The sequence below is a fragment of the Artemia sp. Qi Xiang Cuo genome, chromosome 6 (assembly GCF_049724085.1).
Source record: "Artemia sp. Qi Xiang Cuo chromosome 6, ASM4972408v1, whole genome shotgun sequence".
NCBI classification, from domain to species: domain Eukaryota; kingdom Metazoa; phylum Arthropoda; class Branchiopoda; order Anostraca; family Artemiidae; genus Artemia; species Artemia sp. Qi Xiang Cuo.
In genome coordinates this window covers 70,407,183-70,426,184 of record NC_142799.1, presented here as the reverse complement: position 1 = coordinate 70,426,184, position 19,002 = coordinate 70,407,183, and the positions used below count along the sequence as shown (strand labels likewise).

The following is a 19,002-nucleotide window of genomic DNA, read 5'->3' as shown; positions in this document are numbered from 1 at the left end:
CTGTGTCTGTGTTGTCTCTCTATGTGTGTCGTCTCTGTGTGTGTGTGTGTTTGCGTGTGTCGTTTCTATGTGCTTGTCGTCTCTGTGTGTGTGTCGTCTCTATGTGTAAGTCGTCACTTTGAGTGTGCCGTCTCTGTGTGTGTGTCGTCTCTGTGTGTGTGTGTGTCGTCTCTGTGTGGATGTTGTCTCTGTGTGTGTGTTGTCTCTATGTGTATGTCGTCTCTATTTGTATTTCGTATCTTTGTGTGTGTGATGTCTCTTTGTGTGTGTCGTCTCTATGTGTGTTTGCCTTTTCTGTGTGTGTGTGTAGTCTCTCTGTGTGTGTTGACTCTATGTGTTTGTATTGTCTCTGTGCATGTGTCGTCTCTATCTGTCATTTACATGTGTTTGTCCTCTCTGTTGGGGACAATATTTGGGGGTGCCCACCCGCCCAGAGTCTCCGGCAGGTGACCCAAAAATTTAAAAAACACACAGAGACGACAGACACAAAGAGACGAATCACACACAGAGAGGACAAACACACACGCCATGTCTGAGACCCCAATACTGAGTTAGTGGATTTCCACCATTTAGGCTGGTGGACTAAGAGCCCAATACTGAGCTAGTGGATTTCCACCATTCAGGCTGGTGGACTGGGACCCAAAAACATCGATTCTCAAGGTAAAAGTTTGAATCAAACACTTTTAGGATATCGAGTGTCCTTACTGAAAAAAACTACTGAATTAAAAAATAAATTTAATTGATCATACGACCTAAATTATTTCATCAGATACGCCAGCACTCATAAACGATCCTTTTTGAAATTCTGCTAACTACATAGATGCTCAAGGTAAAAGTTTGAATCAAACACTTTTAGGATATCGAGTGTCCTTACTGAAAAACTTCTGAATTAAAAAATGAATTAAATTGATCATACGACCTAAATTATTTCATCAGATACGCCAGCACTCATAAACGATCCTTTTTGAAATTCTGCTAACAACATCGATGCTCAAGGTAAAAGTTTGAATCAAACACTTTTAGGATATCGAGTGTCCTTACTGAAAAACTTCTGAATTAAAAAGTAAATTAAATTGATCATACGACCTAAATTATTTCATCAGATACGCCCTCATAAACGATCCTTTTTTGAAATTCTGCTAACAACATCGATGCTCAAGGTAAAAGATTGAATCAAACACTTTTAGGATATCGAGTGTCCTTACTGAAAAACTACTGAATTAAAAAATAAATTAAATTGACCATACGAACTAAATTATTTCATCAGATACGCCAGCCCTCATAAACGATCCTTTTTGAAATTCTGCTAACAACATCGATGCTCGAGGTAAAAGTTTTAATCAGACACTTTTAGGATATCGAGTGTCCTTACTGAAAAACTATTGAATTTAAAAAATAAATTAAATTGATCATACGACCTAAATTATTTCATCAGATACCCCCTCCAAAATACCTTGTTCTTTATGTTAGAGTTTGACTTTTCATTCCCAATTAAATTAAAAAATAAGCATTTTCAACTAGAAATAAGGAGCATCGTTAAAAACTAAGATGAATGGAAATTATCTTCTATTCTGAGCATTTTTGGTTTTCCCTCCAAAATTGACCCCCCCCTTCCCCTGCCCTCAGAAATGGGGGAACGAAGGGCCTCTGAGCCTTCCCCTTGAGGCAGATCCCATTTATTTTCGATTCTGAGTATTTTTGGTTTTCCCTCCAAAATTGACCCCCCCTCCCCTGCCCTCAGAAAATGGGGAACGCAGGGCCTCAGAGCCATACCCTTGAGGCAGATCCCATATATTTTCGATTCTGAGTATTTTTGGTCTTTCCCTCCAAAATTGACCCCCCTCCCCTGCCCTCAGAATGGGGGAACGAAGGGCCTCTGAGCCTTCCCCTTGAGGCAGATCCCATTTATTTTCGATTCTGAGTATTTTTGATTTTCCCTCCAAAATTGACCCCCCCACCCCTACCCGCAGAAACGGGGGGACGAAGGGCCTCGGAGCCGTACCCGTGAGGCAGATCCCATTTATTTTCCCTTCTGAGTATTTTTGGTTTTCCCTCCAAAATTGACCCCCCCCTCCCTTGCCCTCAGAAATGGGGGAACGAAGGGCCTCTGAGCCTTCCCCTTGAGGCAGATTCCATTTATTTTCGATTCTGAGTATTTTTGGTTTTCCCTCCAAAATTGACAACACATTGAAGTATTTGCAAATTGGGTGTTTGACAGCTTTCCCTAGAAAAACCTTCCTAAATACGCAATTTTACTATCTTTTTTGCAATGTTTAAGAAGAGGTGGGGGATCCCCACTCGTAATTGCTAATCACCTTAACCTTTTTTCTCCATCGTTAAATACATGACCCAAAAATATTTTATTCGGAGATTTCATGTTAAAAAATTATCTTCTCAATAATTACCCCTTTTTTGCAAATGCCAATCAACACCAAGGAACGTAATTTCCCCGAACACATCAAACTGTTTCCAAGGCAGATTATCTTTTTAAAATGTTCAAGCGTGAGTGTAGTGTCTCAGCCATGGCTTTTCCTTGCGCAATTCATGTGTAATTGCATGTAAGTTTCGTGGTGCCTATTGCCTCAGGTGTATGTTTCCATGTAAGTTTCAGACTGTGTATACCCTCAGGTGTAAGTTTCTATGTAAGTTTCGGAGTGCCTATTAGCACACTACTCTTGTCTTGCGGTGAGTTGTTAGTAGTTAGTAGCATATATATATATATAATATATATATATATACATATATATATATATATATATATATATATATATATATATATATATATATATATATATATATATATATATATATATATATATATATATATATATATATATATATATATATATATATATATATATATATATATATATATATATATATATATATATATATATATATATATATATATATATATATATATATATATATATATATATATATATATATATATATATATATATATATATATATATATATATATATATATATATATAAATTTCTGGTAATTCTTTCAGATAAAAGCTTTTTGTTGGTAAGGTACATAAAAGAGTTTATTCTTAGAAAACATCCTTACAAAAAAAAAAAAAAAAAAAAAAAAAAAAAAAAAAAAAAAAAACAGAATTGTATAGGAAAATGTAGTAAGCATAAGTGTAGGTCATTTATGAGAGTTTGCGTTAATTAAACTTGTTCATAACGCACGTTTATCGGATCAACCTATTTTGCGCCCCCCCTAAAAAAATCCTGGATCTGCCCCTGGACAGTTTCACATGGATGTGGATTGAAAATGTATGCAATTATCTCTACCCATATCAGAGAAATCATCACTTTCATCCACCATTAGTCCTTCCCCTTCCCCGGTTATTCTGAAGCGAGATTTCCTATATGAAGAAACGCTATCATAACAAAAGAGTAGGACTATTCAATTTTCCTATTAATCGCTTTTTACAAGCACAATCTTCCATAAATCTACATTTCTACCCCACTACATCCCTCCAAGAGGGCAGGATATAGCCCTAGACTGTATGAAAAACTCCGCAAGAAAACACTGTAGCAACAAAACTCTTACTTTACTTCAAGCAAAAAACCCTATTAATCATAATTTAAGGGCCTGTACCATTTTATTCCATGTTTTCACAAAATTTGCTTACACTCAAGGGCGTCGATTGGGGGTGGTAAGGGGGGCAGCTCCCCTCCCCCCAATAATATGGAGAGAAAAAATATTATGCATCCCATGCCCTTTGACTATCCAGATATGAACCCTTCTTGCCCCCCCCCCCCAATATGGTAGGGAAGATTATATTTGAAAGTGTTGAATGGGAAATCGAATGGTGCTGCTCTTTTGCTAATACAGTGTTTGCTTCATTGGAGGAATCTTAATGAAGAATCAACTCTCCTACCTCCTTAAAGGTCTTTACTGTGTATCTCCATGGGTGATGAACCCCCATAAAATTTATTTTATGGAGAAAATTTAATAAAATATTATTGATATTTGAATATCATTCTACTGATATACAACTTTCGTCTCATCTAACCCGGCACAAGCTATTGACAAGGTGAGGGGTTGCTCTCTTTCAAAAATCATGTACACCAAGTGGTTCGTGCTAAGCGTGACAGAACTGTGCCAAGCGTTTTGGGGATTGTGCCAAGCGTTTTGGGGACTGTGCGAAGCTTGACAGAACTGTGCCGAGCGTTGCGGAACTGTGCGGCACAAGTGACGTTCCGAGATGTGCACCAGCGGGCGAAAAGTCAGCGCCCCTTCGTGACAAGGTCATTATTTCTAGTTTGTGAAATCTGTTTTAAACATTCAAGATGTATAATAAACGCTATAAACACATCCATCATTTTAGCGACGAAGTCATCCACTCTGACAATTGCCAAGTTAAAAGCTCAAATGTAAAAATGCAAATTTTCAAGTGGTCTTTCTCACATTGACTTGCTAATTATACGAAGACAAGTTGACGCAACCTGTTTCATAAGACCGCAGGTGGACACCCACAGATAGCCAGATCGTGGGAACGCTTCACTCTTTCCCACGGTGGCTGAAAGAGGAAGAATTCGCTCGTGTAGAGAAATGCTTCAGTCGAAACTCTGACTTCCTCTACGAAGCACGTGCTATATCTATCTCATAAGATGTCAGCATCTTTAAGTTGCAATTTTGATAATGAACACCCTATATCGAGAACTTATCAGTACAGAAAGGTACGAAATATTTAACTTTGTTTTTTTGAAATATTTAGCTATAAAAGCATGTTTACGAACGTTGATCCTTTGATAGCCTATTCTATTAATTCAAAGAATAGGCCTAGCCTACTATTTTAGGGGTTGGTCCCTACAGAAAGAAACTATAAAGTCTGAAAACTACTTTAAGAAATTCTAAAATGCTTACATTGCCTAGGCCGATATATTAACTAAAAGCCCGATATATTAACTAAAAGTACTCTTATTTTTACCCGCCCCCCTCTAATGTGCAGATATAGGCTATAGTCCAAATTATATATACTCTGTATTTTCTACAGGACAACTCTTTTCTTCAAATAATTTAACAGCAACAAGCGACGGAAAATTCATGAAGCATAGCCTATATAGCCTAGTTTGGACTAGGAATATTTGCACATTAGGGGTGGGAGTCAAGTAATTTGATGCGCCTTTAACAATGATATAGCCCAAGTATTCTAGGATTTTTAAAAGTAGCCTAGTTGTCATATTTTTATAGGGTGTCCTTTTTTCCTGCTGAAAGTAATGATCCAAGTTATAACTTAAAACGTAAATTTGAAAATTTTTTTAGAAGCTAGCGCTTTACTTAAAAACAATATTATATAACTAATTTTTGTAGACTAGAGAAATGAAGCGCCCTAGGATGTATTTCGAATCTTCAAGTTGTAATTTTGATAGCCTAACGAAAAATCCTGTATAGCACCTAGAACTGAAGTTGGGTAGAAATGGAGGGCTGGGGCTCTCCAGAACGAAACAGGCTAAATAAAAAAAAGTAGGCCTAACATTTTTAGACTACTAACTTTATGCCCTTGAAGCAAAACTGAAAAAATAATTTTTTAGGGGGCCTATGTTCAACACGCTAGGATTACAAGACAAATTACATCCTAGGCAGGGCTACGAGACAAATGTGCGGGTGTGTTACAAAATAAAGGTCTTTGTCATAAAAAACAAATTGAGACGGGTTGAGACGCGACAACCTGGTCCTTTTCTGTTCATGGCCCATAGTCTAGACTCAATGTTAACCCATACCTACAAAATATTGCAAGATGTGATGCACGGGCAATTGTAGACATGGGCGCCCATAAGCTGAATTCCCGGGGGGGGGCAAACCTCATCCAATTGGCACTTTTAATGCTATATAATAGAAATCTCAGAACAAAAATATAAAAATAAGGCAGCATCATTCAGCCAGGGGGGCGGAAGCCCCCCCCCCCCCCATATGGGCGCCCATGATTGTAGATGTGGGTATTTTTGTACAGCATTTGAGTTAGGTGAATAAAACTTTCATAGACAGGTCCAGGTCCACAGCAAAGGCTAAATTACACCCTGGAGAGCTATTTGAATTGATGCGGAGCCTACAATGTATAGCCTAGCTTTTTTTATTATTCACAAGAATTAAGCTAAAGTACCGACTATTTCTATTGTTTGTTGTGCTGTGCGATTTTTAAGCTTTAAAAAAATGGCAAAATAGTATATATTATTGTTCATACAGTAGGAGTCTAATCTATTAGAAATCTAAGGTGCTTCAAATAAATTTTGAAAAGTCACTGCAATCTATTTTCAAAAGTGAGTTTAAATTTAAAGAATCTCTTTTAATTCTTTAAAATTTTAGAAATTTAAGCCGCAATATATAAAAGTGTTTTAACTATAGATATTCAAAATAAAGACAAAGTTGGCAAATAAATATACTCAGTACCATTCCTAGGGTTGGTGCAAACAATTTGATCAAAGTGGGCAACTCCCAGCCGCGCCCGCTACCACGGCTCTAAGGGCAACTATCCCGGTTGCCCCCCCCCCCTTTGAAAGGCTCTGAATATGCTCTTCCAAACTTCTGCCTCTTCCTGTCTTTTCTTTTTTTCACTTTTTGAATTGCTTTGCTTAAATTGATATTATTGACTTTCCGTTATTTGCTTTTTTGGCAGGTCTTCATTTTTTTATGTTTATCTTCTTTTATTATTATTATTTATTTTAAACTCGTTGTGTAAAATAAAAAGAGGGAGGAGAGCAAAAAAAAAACAAAAAAAAACACACAACTCACAATAATAACGTTAGTGAAGACAGCATAGTCACGTCAGAGGAAAAAAAATCTACATGTTACGTTTCAAAGGGGCAGGGACAGGGATTTACCTGCCCCCTCCTGTTTCCAGACATCCTGAAAGTTTCCAAATTTCCGGGTACTAATTATTATTTAGATTACAAAAGAATTTAATTACTCTCAAAAACACAAAGAGGAAGTTTTAGAGACAGTGAATTACAGAAGAAAACTAAATGAGTATTTCAGGTATATATCTAGTAGCTGTCCTCAGCAAAACAAAAAGGTAGAATAAAGATAAAATACTTTTTTTTCTGCTGAGCTCAGCAATTAAACATATAGCTGAAATATTCAATTGGTTTTCTTGTACAATATTTGTTGACTTTACAATTTCTTCTTTGCGCTATCCTCTTTATTATTTGTATGAAGGAAATATAGTGTGGCCTTGGTCGTCTTTTTATTATTAGTACCCCCCTCCCCTAAAACATCATGCGTACGTCCTTGGACAAGGAAACCGAGGCTTTCTGATGGTCTTCAAGAAATAATATAAATAGTTCTGATGTTTGTTTTGCTACCAAAAGAAAAATTTAATCTTGTTAATTTAATAATTTTTGTAAACTGAAAAATAATTTAATTCGACTTAATCCACCTCTTAACCCAGGACACAGCTGCTATTTTTTGCAATTATCATTGAATTTTAGGCAAAAAATGGCGATTCTGCACGAGAAAATATTTTCGACTTCATACCAAATAATTTTTTTGCCAAAGATACTTTTGCTACGTAACAAATATATTTGATTTTTTTTTTTGCAAAAGCTTAATCACTATTTACTTTTCATTTTTCTTTTCAACAAGTTTCCCTCTAGCTTGAATCTGTGATAAATCCTTGAAGTTAAAGTATCCAACCTCACCATATTTTTTTTTGAAATACCGTTGAAACTAACCACAGAATTTGTGAAAGTAAGTTACTCGCCAAAAAGAAGGAACATTATTTTTTTCACGTGAATTCGTGGCTGTGGGAACCCTAAGTTTGGCTTCCGTGATTTTAGGGGACAAACAAGGTTTCTGATGAAACCCTTTCCTTTTCCCTAGGTGGACCAGGTTGCCCATTCGCCAATCGATGATAATGATGAACTTGCCTTACTAGATTACTAAAATTAAAATTTGGAAACTTATTTAGTTCCTTGTCTATACTGCTGTGAAGGCATGTACGCTGGTGCACTCTTGGGCACGAGCTTACCTTTTTTCTATGGGAGAGAAGCAGTCATCTGATGGGGGGGGGTGAATTTACCCTATTATGTGGTATTTGAGCTCTTAACTCACTTTTGAATGTTTTTCTAAGGGGTAACGCGTTTTCTAGGGAGTCGATACTGCCTAGCCTCACCTTCAAGTGAGTCACTTATTCAGGTCTGCCCCCCGTCTCGCAACTCAAATTTCTTACGATCCTTCTATAATCTTAAATATTTCTTACGCAATTCTTCTTTTTTTATTCATTTGCTCCGTCCACGAAAAATTGTTCAGCCTGTGTCTATATATGGATACATAAAGCAGAGATTACTGTCTATATTATAAGCTTCATGATCGTACGCTCATTACAAGAATCTCTTTCCCTATGTCTTTCTCTTATTTTCTTTTCCTCTCTCTCTAATTTTAAATCTTGAAACATTCTGTTATTCTGGTAACAAAGGAGGAGTTATTAAGGACAAAATGTGAGGGGAACTAATCGAAATTTTAAATATATTCTGGTCCATTTCTGATAGATATAGGGTAAGTAGTAGCACAAACAAAATATTAAAAAAAAAATTGTCAAGTTTTGTCTTAAATAATTTTGTAGACCACACTGCTTTTCCATTTACAAAAATTGAGAGAAAAAATAAAGCAGTGGAACAAGCCTGAGAAACCGTTGTTTTATGTATTGGCAAGATTAATGCTTTGGTGTTCTTGGCTATAAAAACAAAATTGATATAAGATGGATAAAAACTAATGCTTTGAATAAAGAAAAAAATGGAAAATCAAGAAATCTACCATTAAATTTACCTTTATATGAGCAGTTGCCTATTAAACTTTAGCTTTACATGCATGTTTATGTTTTGCATTTCTTTTTAAAGGTGATGAAGCCGATGCTGGAACGTAAGCGACGGGCCAGGATAAACCGTTGTCTCGAAGAACTCAAAGAGCTCATGTGTGCTGCGTTAGTCGCCGATGGAGAGAATCTTGCCAAACTTGAGAAGGCCGACGTGCTTGAGCTCACCGTTCGTCACCTTCACAGACTGCGTGAACAAAAGGCATTATTTCCAGATTCAAATCCAATGGGAAAAACTGAACATTTCAAAGCGGGATTTACCCACTGTGCCGCGGAGGTATCTCGATTTTTAACTCAAGCACCAGGAGTTGATAATGGTATTAGTGCTCGTCTTGTGACTCACCTGAGCCAGTGTGTTGGACAAATTGAACCTGCTCCATCTGTTTTTATTCAACACCAGAACCATTTCAGACCAACACCACCAAGTTCCCCTGAAACATTAACAAATGGATACTCGCGACTTCTTGCCCTCGCTGGCGCTGCCACATGTATGCCTAAAATTGTATCTCCCATTCCTTCTCCCCGAAGTAGCTATAGAAATGTATTGCCAATCTCTCCAGTGAATCAGGAATTAGTACATTTTAAAGTTGATTCCCAAAATTCTAAGCAAGAAAATATGTGGAGGCCTTGGTAACTGATTCTTTGGGTTGTTTTTAATTTGTTTTTACTTTTTTTTTTTTCGTTCCCAGTTTTATATCACTGTGATACATAATGTTTGTGCCTTTATTGCGATTTAATAAAACTTGTCGAATTTTAGACTGATTTAAATTAGTGATAAAGAATTTTAGACTTAAGAGTCTATTTATTTTTGGAAGTGGCTATATCAAAGTAACATTTGGTTCGGACAGATGCTCATACATGAGCAAACATTGCTTGTTATAGCAACTTAGTTGCCGACATGAGCAATTTTAATTGTTTCATTAAGCAATTCATTGAGTTGAAAATTCAACTTAGATCTGGTAATTTGATCTGGGACAAAATTTTTCGTTGGCAACAGCCGTGTAAATTGTTGTTTATAATTTTTTCAAAACAACAGAAACATTCATTGAAGAAACAGTCCTATGCAAAGAATAAAACAATAACAATTGTTCATTGATTCACCTGACGACCATAGCATATGACAGAAATATTGTTCTGTGTCAACCTTATAAAAGACAATAAATCATTAGTGATATTTATTTATTACTCCAAACATATTTGTTATTACATTCAAAACATCAGGTAACAGATAATTTGGCCAATTCTTAGCTTTACATGTGCAGAGAGAACAAAAACGCCTTTGCTTACTATGATCATATAAGGGGTTGTATTTATAGTTACCAGCAATTTTACGATTACGGTAATAACAAATAATTAACGATAATTAGCTTTTGGACCGTACCCTAAGTTATATTTCACTTAGCATCTCTATGCGTCTTAAGCCGAGCACAGAAGATCTTATGAACACTCACGTACTAGGGACTACGCAAGGCCGTATTGTGTTTAAGAAAAATTGTACTCCCCTCCGAACCAAAATGTTAGATACGGCACTGCTTCCACTAAACCAATTTTAACAATTAGATTTTATTTTCAGTGTGCTTGGTATTTGAAATACTGAAAAGCTAACAACTGCAATTGTAACGGTCTCGTTTAAGAAATGTATGTCTTTGACATATGCTACTCCTTTTGAGTTCTTTATGGTTCCCACATTTATTCATTATTATCCAAAAGAGGCGCCCACATATCACTGCACTCAGAATCAACGTGCAAATCGATAAGACTAAATGAGAATCCATTTTAAATTTACTCAGACCCACCCAGCATCAACAAAAAGTGTAGAATATCCACTTTCTGAATCAAAGAGCAACTGTCAAGTGATACATCAAGAAAATTCTTGCCAACTAATTTAATGACATGGTTAGCCATATGAAACTTGCTTGCCACACAGATCTAGATTGCTTTAAAAATGACACCCAATAAAAAAAAAAAACTGCTGACAGCATCTTCTCACCAGTGTTGCCAACGCGGTACAATTGTACTGATTTTGGTACAATTTGGAGGTCCCGACACAATACGGTATGTTTGGAAATTTTCTGGCACATTCAAATTTTCCATTACATGCTGGATTTGCTTGATCCTTTCTAACTCGGATATCTGTTCAAGTTTTAGTTTATCCAAAATTTTCTTCTTGTTGCGGCAAAAGTTTAACCTACTCTTCAGATGGTACATATGGTACTTATGCATTATACGGTAGCAACGAAAGAAGTCGAGTTTGGTTAATGCTAATGAAATAATATAAAATAGGATGAATATATAATACTTTAGAAACAAATTTGGGCTATATATTTGAACATTAGGAGGGGGTGGGGTAAAGCATAGCATATACTAAATACGTAACCTAACCTAGGTACCTTTTCCCACCTTAAATCCCAAAAATCAAATAGCTTAAATATTGTAAACTCTGAGAAACCATGCTTTGCGATCCATTTCTCTATTGACGGATACCCGTTTGACTAGGTTTCCTTTAGCTTTTCCCTATAATCCAAGGCCGTATCCAGGGGGGGGTTTACCCAGTTTGAACCCCCCCCCGAAATTTTTGACCGAGTCGAAAATTAGTAAAACCTAGATAAAAATCAGTATAATTAGTCGAAAACTGAGTCAAAAATTAGTAACCCCTCCCCTCCCCCGAAAAAGTCAAAAATTAGTAACCCCCTCCCCCGAAAAAATCCTGGATCCGCCCTTGCTATAATGCTTCCATATAATGCATAAGTACCGTACAAATTAATATCTTGGGGTATTATTTTGTTTGAAAACCGGTACAGTCTATTTCAAAGCATTGTCAACGCTGCTTCTCACCATCTCATGTTTTTGCATAAATCATATATAAGGACTTAGTGAGGGTTGAATCTTGGAACACCATTCCAGTTTACGAATTCTATAGACATAGAACAAGGCATCGCTCCTAGGGGTCCCTAAATGGTATTCCTGGTCAGTGTTTTTACAAATTGGCTAACTTGGAGAAAAGTTAAAAAGTATTCTGTAGTGCGAACAATTAGAAAATTAAGGGTCACATTTTTGGGAAATGATTGGTCGAAATATTTCAATAGGCTGATGAAAATGTGCAAGATTATTACTAGCTATTCATTTATTAATATTTTTATCAATACTTAATAGTTATTTAATCGGATACGAATTTTCTTACCATCAAAATGGTGTATTAAAAAAACGAAGGGGCGCGAACTTTCGTAAATCCTGTAAACCGTGTGGCACGTACCAAGCGGGGTGGTAATGTGCAGCACAAGTGTTCTGAGATGAAAACCAGGTGGTGAAAAGTAGACGCTCTTTCAAAATAACTTTGGAGGAAGGTTAAAATGTATTCTGTAATACACGCAATAAAAAAAAGCTTTTCAAACCAAACTTTTGGAAAATGTTTGTCAAAGCAGCTCAATATGTGGAAATTTAAAAAGAGCAGAAACTACACTATAAAGAAGGCGGGCTGTTGCTTCCCTAGCTCATTCTTCATTGAGTGATTAATATCCGTAATATATTGAAACTTTAGCTTATATATATGGAAGCAGTAATTCCGCCCATAGTTCGGATATACCTGTTGGGTTTAAGTTTTAATGTTGCTATTTTTCTTTGAGGAGGGATTTGTTTTTAGTGACTCCCCACTACTCCTACCCTAAAAAGAATAGCAGTATTAGAACATAAAATGAACATATGTTATAATAAATATGAGTGGTTTGCAGCTGCATTAATCGGGAATCATCCCTTGCAGGGATTTCTGCTGATATAAAATACTTTTTTTTCAGTGGGTTTCCGCTCTCGGGATTTCTAATGGGAATTTATTCTTCGAGGGTAGGGGGCAATTTAAAAAAAGGAACTTATACCAAACATGTGAAATTATGGCAAAAATTGTTGGTATGGAAATTTCCATAGGGCAGGCCCGAAAGACACCACCTGTAATCGTGCTTGAACCCAGGTTTTCAGTCAGAAACTCGTAAACTGTTAGTCATTAATACTGGTTAGCTCTTTTAAACCTTGAATTGATTGCGTAAAATATCTAAGCTCGCAAATAATATTGCTGTTGCTACGCCTATTCCCTACGAAGTGATTTAATATAGCCTTTCAAAATTCTCATAAGAAACGTGGATATATCCTCTCAGAAATTGACAATACCACTTTAGGACAGTTTCCCATAGAAGGACTACTCTTACTACTTGCAACTCCAGGCATCTAGCTTCCTGAGGCCAGTATATCTACGCTAACTCCTCCATCTCAATCTATTCAAAGTCTCCCTCCTTGCATCCTCCCAAGGAGTTTCTAGTTCCCTTAAATCTTTCCATTCCTGGAAGAATTTGGAGACTGCTTTTCCAAATTCGTCTCTGAGCTGACCGGCACAGGCCTTCAGGCCTAATCTGGTAAACAAATCGTTCAGGATGTACCTACACTAATATTCTTCATTTAAATCCAACATAGCCTGCGGAAGGATTTTCGTCCTCACTTCGCATGCAACAATCTTGCTCATTTGTTGACAAACCGACCCACAAGACGTACTGACTATTGTCTCGTCATGAGACAAAGCTATAACAATTTTGTTTTGGTTCTTCAAAATATGATTGGACAGTAATGAGTGTGACAATTCTGTTCATGGATATGGTATCCCAACTTTATGAAGTCGAACTCTCAAACGTATATTTTACGGCCTCAATTATTCCACTTACCATAACTTAAGGTCCTAAATACAGAAAAACTCAATTTACGCTGATAACGTTAGAACAAACACAATTTTATTTTTGCAAGCTCTAGCCTATGGCCCACATATCCATAACGTTCTACCATCAAGGGCGTAATTCACTATGGGGTGGGGGAGGGCAACTAACCCTCCCAGACCTCCCCCCCAGCTGACATTTAATTCCTTCAAAAATCTTGTCAAAACTAAAATAAGCCTGTATAGTTCAAGCATCAACAGAAACGGATCAGTTTTCTTTGGTAGATATTTACCTTTATATTAATATAAACTATCTTTATAGAGCTATATAGTACCTTTATGGTACCAAATGGCTCATTTTTTAGTTTTTACTGCCATTTTCAATTGGTTTGGGAAAGTTGACTCAAGCTTTGCCCCCCCCCCCAGAATTTTGACAAAATGACGCCACTGTCCACCATCATCAAATCGATGAATTGATCAGTTCAGGAGTATTTATATTTGCTGACAAATTTTATTTGAGCTGCAAACCGAATAAGATCCTTTGAGTTTCCTTTTATTGAAGCCATTTTAGGCCGTCATGGTGGTTGACATTCCCCCCTCACCCCAAGCAGTGGCGTTAATTCACAAAATTTAGAAGGAGGTCGAAATCTATTTCTTAATATTTAGGGGAGCAAGATAGTCGCATTTATCAATTTTTCAGTGAAACTACCAAAAAAGGCATTTTTCAATGAAAATAACCCCAAAAAGACATTCAGAATCTTAGAGTTGGGGGGGGGATGGGAAAACACCCAGTGAGAACAGGCAACTCATACCTCCCAATTGGCCCCACTGCTCCCAAGTGGTATTTTGGATAAAGTGTTGCAACCTCTCCTCAAAAATGAGCAACTATAGGCTTTAGCTCAGTCTAGTTTTTCAAGCGATTCAGCCAAAAGGAACAGATTTTGGTAATTCAAATTCGGACGAACTGTGTCTCAACAATAATTAACATCATTAGTGCCTTAATTCATTTTAAGTAAAAGTTCTGGTTCAATTAGGAACGCAGAATTCCTTTTCCCTATGTATTCCAGCTCCAATATCTGCAGCAGAGATTTTATGACGTAATTAATTCAAGATCCGACGTATTTACCCCGGCAAATTCCCCCCTGGAAAATTCTACCCAAATGTGAAATTGAGCAGCCAAAGCGAAATTAAGACATATAAAAACAACGAAGAAAAGCGTGCTTTTTTCATGTACATGGTTTAATTAATTTTTGAAAATTTGTTTTAGTTAAACTATTGCTTTTTTGTTTGAAATAGAGAGTTTTGTCAACTTTAAATTTGCTTGATCTGACTTAGAGTTTGACTCCATATTACTTAAATTAAAATTTGGAAACAAATTTGTTAAAATTTTTAATTTATTTGGTTCTGACGGAGAGTGTTGCTCCATGTTAATTAAATTAAATTAGAATATAATAATATCACATGGCTAGTCAAATTTTACAAATCGGAGAGATTCCGCCCTTCTTACGTTGATGACTGGGTAGGCACACATTATTTCGGTTTACCTTTGTTTTCAACTCAATCTCTCGAGCAGCTTTTTCTTTATTCGTTCGTTTTTCCCAGGGGTGATCGTATCAAACCAGTAGTTCTAGAATATCAGGGGAGGGCTCAATCGAACGAAAATTCAAAGTTCTAGTGCCCTTTTTGAGCGACGAAAAAGATTGGAAGGTAACTAGCCCCCCTCCCACGCCCCTTTTTCAAAGCAGTCCGATCAAAATTTTGAAGTAGCCATTTTGTTCAGCATAGTTGAAAGGTCCAATAACTATGCATTTGAAGATAACAGTCCCCCCACAGCCCCTGAAGGAAAGGCCTGTAAGTCATGAAATTTGCCAATTGTTTATGTATAGTATTTGTTGTTGGGAAGTATACATACATTTTTTTGGGGGGGGGGGGCAGAGAATCTTATGCTGGGAGAATTTTCCACGGGGAGGGAAGTTTCCAGGGGTAGGCTTTCCAGGGGAAAATTTACAGTGGGGGAATTTGGCAGAATTCCTACACGAATTTTATTTGTCTTACTTTCTCTTTACCGACTCAATTTTACATATGGAGATGTTGAGGGGAATTGTCTAGGGAAAATTTTCATTGAGTTGGAATTATCTAGAAAATCTTTCTTTAGGGGGGGGGGGTCCACTGGAGAAATTCTCCGCGATGGAGTTTTCCGCGAATAAATTCCGCAGGGAGAATTTTCTTCGGGAGCAGCTTTCTACTTGGGGGAAGATTTTTAGATGGTGGGGGGATTTCAGACATGACTTGAAAAACAGTCAGGAAATCTAGTGTTTTTTTTTCAATGAAAGTATACTAAGAAAAGTTTTTTTGCCGGAATCGTCCGCAAGAACTTTTCCAGGTGGAACTTTCAGCGAGAATGGAACTGTCTGGGGAAATTTTCCTGTTGGGGGGATTTTACATGGGAGGAACTTTCCATGGAGGGATTTTCCGTGGGGGAAGAAATTCTCCATGGAGGGGAGACGGATTTCCTGGCGTTATTACAAAAACGATGAGAAATTAAATTTAAAGATAAGTTTTATCAACTTAAAGTATAGAGCAACATCAAAACTTAAAACAAACATAAATTATTACGTATATGAGGGAGTTGGCCCCCTCCTTAATACCTCACTCTTTACGCTAAAGTTTGAATTTTCGTCCTAAATTTTTTAAAACGGTTTCTGAAACACATGGGGTATAATTAGAACAATAAGTTTTTTTTTTAATGCTAATAAGCTTTAGCGTGAAGAGCGAAGTGTTGAGGAGGAAATAATTCCCTTTTTATACTTCAATTCCCTTACAATTAATTCCCTTCATATACTTGATATACTTATATATTCCCTTCAATTTTTGGTGTTGCTCTTTACTTTCAGTTGAAAAAACTTTGTTTTATTTAATAATATACAAAATCACCATTAATACCCCGTGTCTATATGATAAGAATAGACATCAAATCCATACTAAAATGAGATAAAACAAGATATTTTTGTATCTCTTACTGACAGGGCCGTATCCAGTATTTTGTTCTGGAGGGAAGGATAATTTTAGGGAGAGGGGAATTTTTTCGGGGGGGGGGCATCAAAAACTTTAAAGACGCATAATTTTTTAATTTAAATTTTTGTTACATTTTTACGATTTGGGAAAACATTTGGGGGTGGGTTGAACCCCCTCCCCTGGACACAGCCTTGCTTACTGGATAAATAAATTATCCCGTAATGTTTTCCATGTCCAATAAAGAAACTGACGTCGACGTAGGAGAAAACAGAAGAAGCCCAAAAAAGACCATTAATATCTAACAAAGATAAAACACTGTCGCCATCTACGATTTTTTTCGCGGTCGCTACAAATTTTTACACGCTACCACATACTATTATCCTAGTGCTTAATACTAAATATATACTTATTAAAATTGTCTATTTGTGAATTTATAATTTTTTTGTATTGAATTAATCAATAAACAGCATAAAGAAAATCAATTGGGTTCACCTAAAACCAGACGGAAGAACGAAAAACAATTCCAATTCAGCCCTTTGAAATTACTATACGAAACCAGGAAAAAAGAATTAATAAAACAGAAATAATAATAGGGAAATAAGCTACAGAGGCAATATAATAATTACCCTGTTTATACTGTGGGATCATGCTAACCAAGAAATGAGATAGAATTTATTTAAATCCAATATCGCCAAAGAAAAAAAAAATCAGGATTAATACTTACAAATAAATATATTTTTTTTAATTCACCAGAATTACTAATATTTTCATTTAAAATTTGTGACTACACATAATTTTTTACCTACTCATAATTTATGTTATCTAGGCTATCCTTTTCCTAGACGATGCACACAATGTTGATAGAAAATCATGTCCTAGTACCCCTTCGTAACCTAGTCACTTTTGATGTCTGCACAGACAAACATTCCTTATTTTCCTTATTTTCAGTTGAAAAAACTTGTTTTTTTGTATTTAATTTGATTGAAGATCAGCATTCTGAAAAGTCTAATGCAAAATAAATTTTCAATTCACAAGTTAATTCTGCCAATCAATTTTTTTCAGTTGCTTCAGTTGCTTCACAGAACATATGTTTTGTGTTAAAATACAAAATTTCATTTAATATTTTTTCTAATTCAAAATTTTCATTCATAAATGGTCAATTCTTTGACACAAAAATTGGTGGTGGTGGATCTCACTTATTTCTCAAAAAATATATCTACTTTGAGTTAGACGTGTCTAAATTTTAAGTGGGAACATGTTCTTTCAATTTTCTGCCGTTTTTTTGTCCATTTTTAGAACTGAGATCTCATATTCTTCTTCTTAACTTGTAGATTGATTTTGACACACTAACTTAATTTAAAATTCGAGTAATTCGAATTTGAATACATTGTAGTGGGCTTGGGAAATAAGAATTCTTATTTCTTTGAAAAGTACGGCACGAATTTCATGAATGATATTTTGTTTTAAACCCTTGTTATAACTTTGATCTTACTTATCTGATATATTTTTCCTTTTTTTTCAAGTTATCGGGCGTATTTTCAAAGTCGACTCGAAAGTTCGAAAATAAATCTTGTCTTATCTGCACTGAATGGACATAATTTGCATACTAATTTCCATCGTACTTGGTGAGAATCAAGCGAACTTAAATATTACCAAATCGCCCCCGTGAAACTGTTTCAATAGGTCTCCATAGACTATGCAACAGTGCTTCCATTTCTACTATATTTTAGAGTAGACTACTTTATTTTGAATGTTTCTCCTCTAATATTTTTAGACCTAATTTAGAACTCTATTTCTACTTTAAATTTAGATTTTCACTTTTTTCCTTGCCGAGCCTATGGACTTTTGATACGGAAATAAGAATTTTGAATACAACGGCGGGATTTTGACAAAAGCGATTGACAAACGTTCTTGTTTTTATCAGACTTATAAACCCACGAAATTTGAAACAAAATAACCAACGGGGAAGGACTGAAGGTTTGATTTTTGGAACTGGGTGACATCCATCAAGACGCCAAGTGGAGTGATAAAGCTCATTAGCGTTCTTCATGTCATCCGGTTTATTTTTGGACTTCCCTGCTAAAAGGTCGTTGTGGAAAGACTTTTCAGCGTTCTGAAACCAGTAAAAAATGAAAAGAGGAATGGGCTTAAAAACGCAAATTTGGCTGCGACGATTTCTGTCAAGTATGGGATGAAGCGTAAAGGCCCCCCCCCTACGTTCACCGAGAGTTCAAAGAAAAAAATGAAGTCTGTGAAATCCGATGCTACTGCGTTCAAATGCGTCGCTTTTTTAGTCGTTGGGAAAGATGATGGGAATGGCGACGATAACGATGACTTGGGGTTTTGATCTTAGTATTTGGTTGTTTTTCCTCTCGAATCTTACTATTTGGTAATTATAATTAAATTTTTCTTAATACGATTTAAAGTGCGTCTACATTTGGCATTTTATGGAAAACTGGGAGGCAG

At 36.1% G+C, this 19,002-nt stretch overlaps 1 protein-coding gene across 1 annotated transcript; it reads left to right on the top strand.

Moving 5' to 3' along the window:
- Positions 1–4,544: 4,544 nt before the first annotated feature.
- Positions 4,545–9,575, top strand: LOC148951561 (enhancer of split mgamma protein-like). The gene is made up of 2 exons (XM_089090331.1): positions 4,545–4,701; positions 8,857–9,575. Exons 1-2 carry the CDS (start codon positions 4,633–4,635, stop codon positions 9,463–9,465), a joined length of 678 nt encoding a protein of 225 aa, XP_088946457.1. The 5' UTR covers positions 4,545–4,632; the 3' UTR covers positions 9,466–9,575.
- The last annotated feature ends 9,427 nt before the right edge of the window (positions 9,576–19,002 follow it).

Coding starts and splice junctions, on each gene's coding strand:
- LOC148951561 (XM_089090331.1), top strand. CDS start 4,633: ATGTCAGCATCTTTAAGTTGCAATTTTGATAATGAACACCCTATATCG. Junction 4,702..8,856: donor GAACTTATCAGTACAGAAAG/GTACGAAATATT, acceptor TTCTTTTTAAAG/GTGATGAAGCCGATGCTGGA.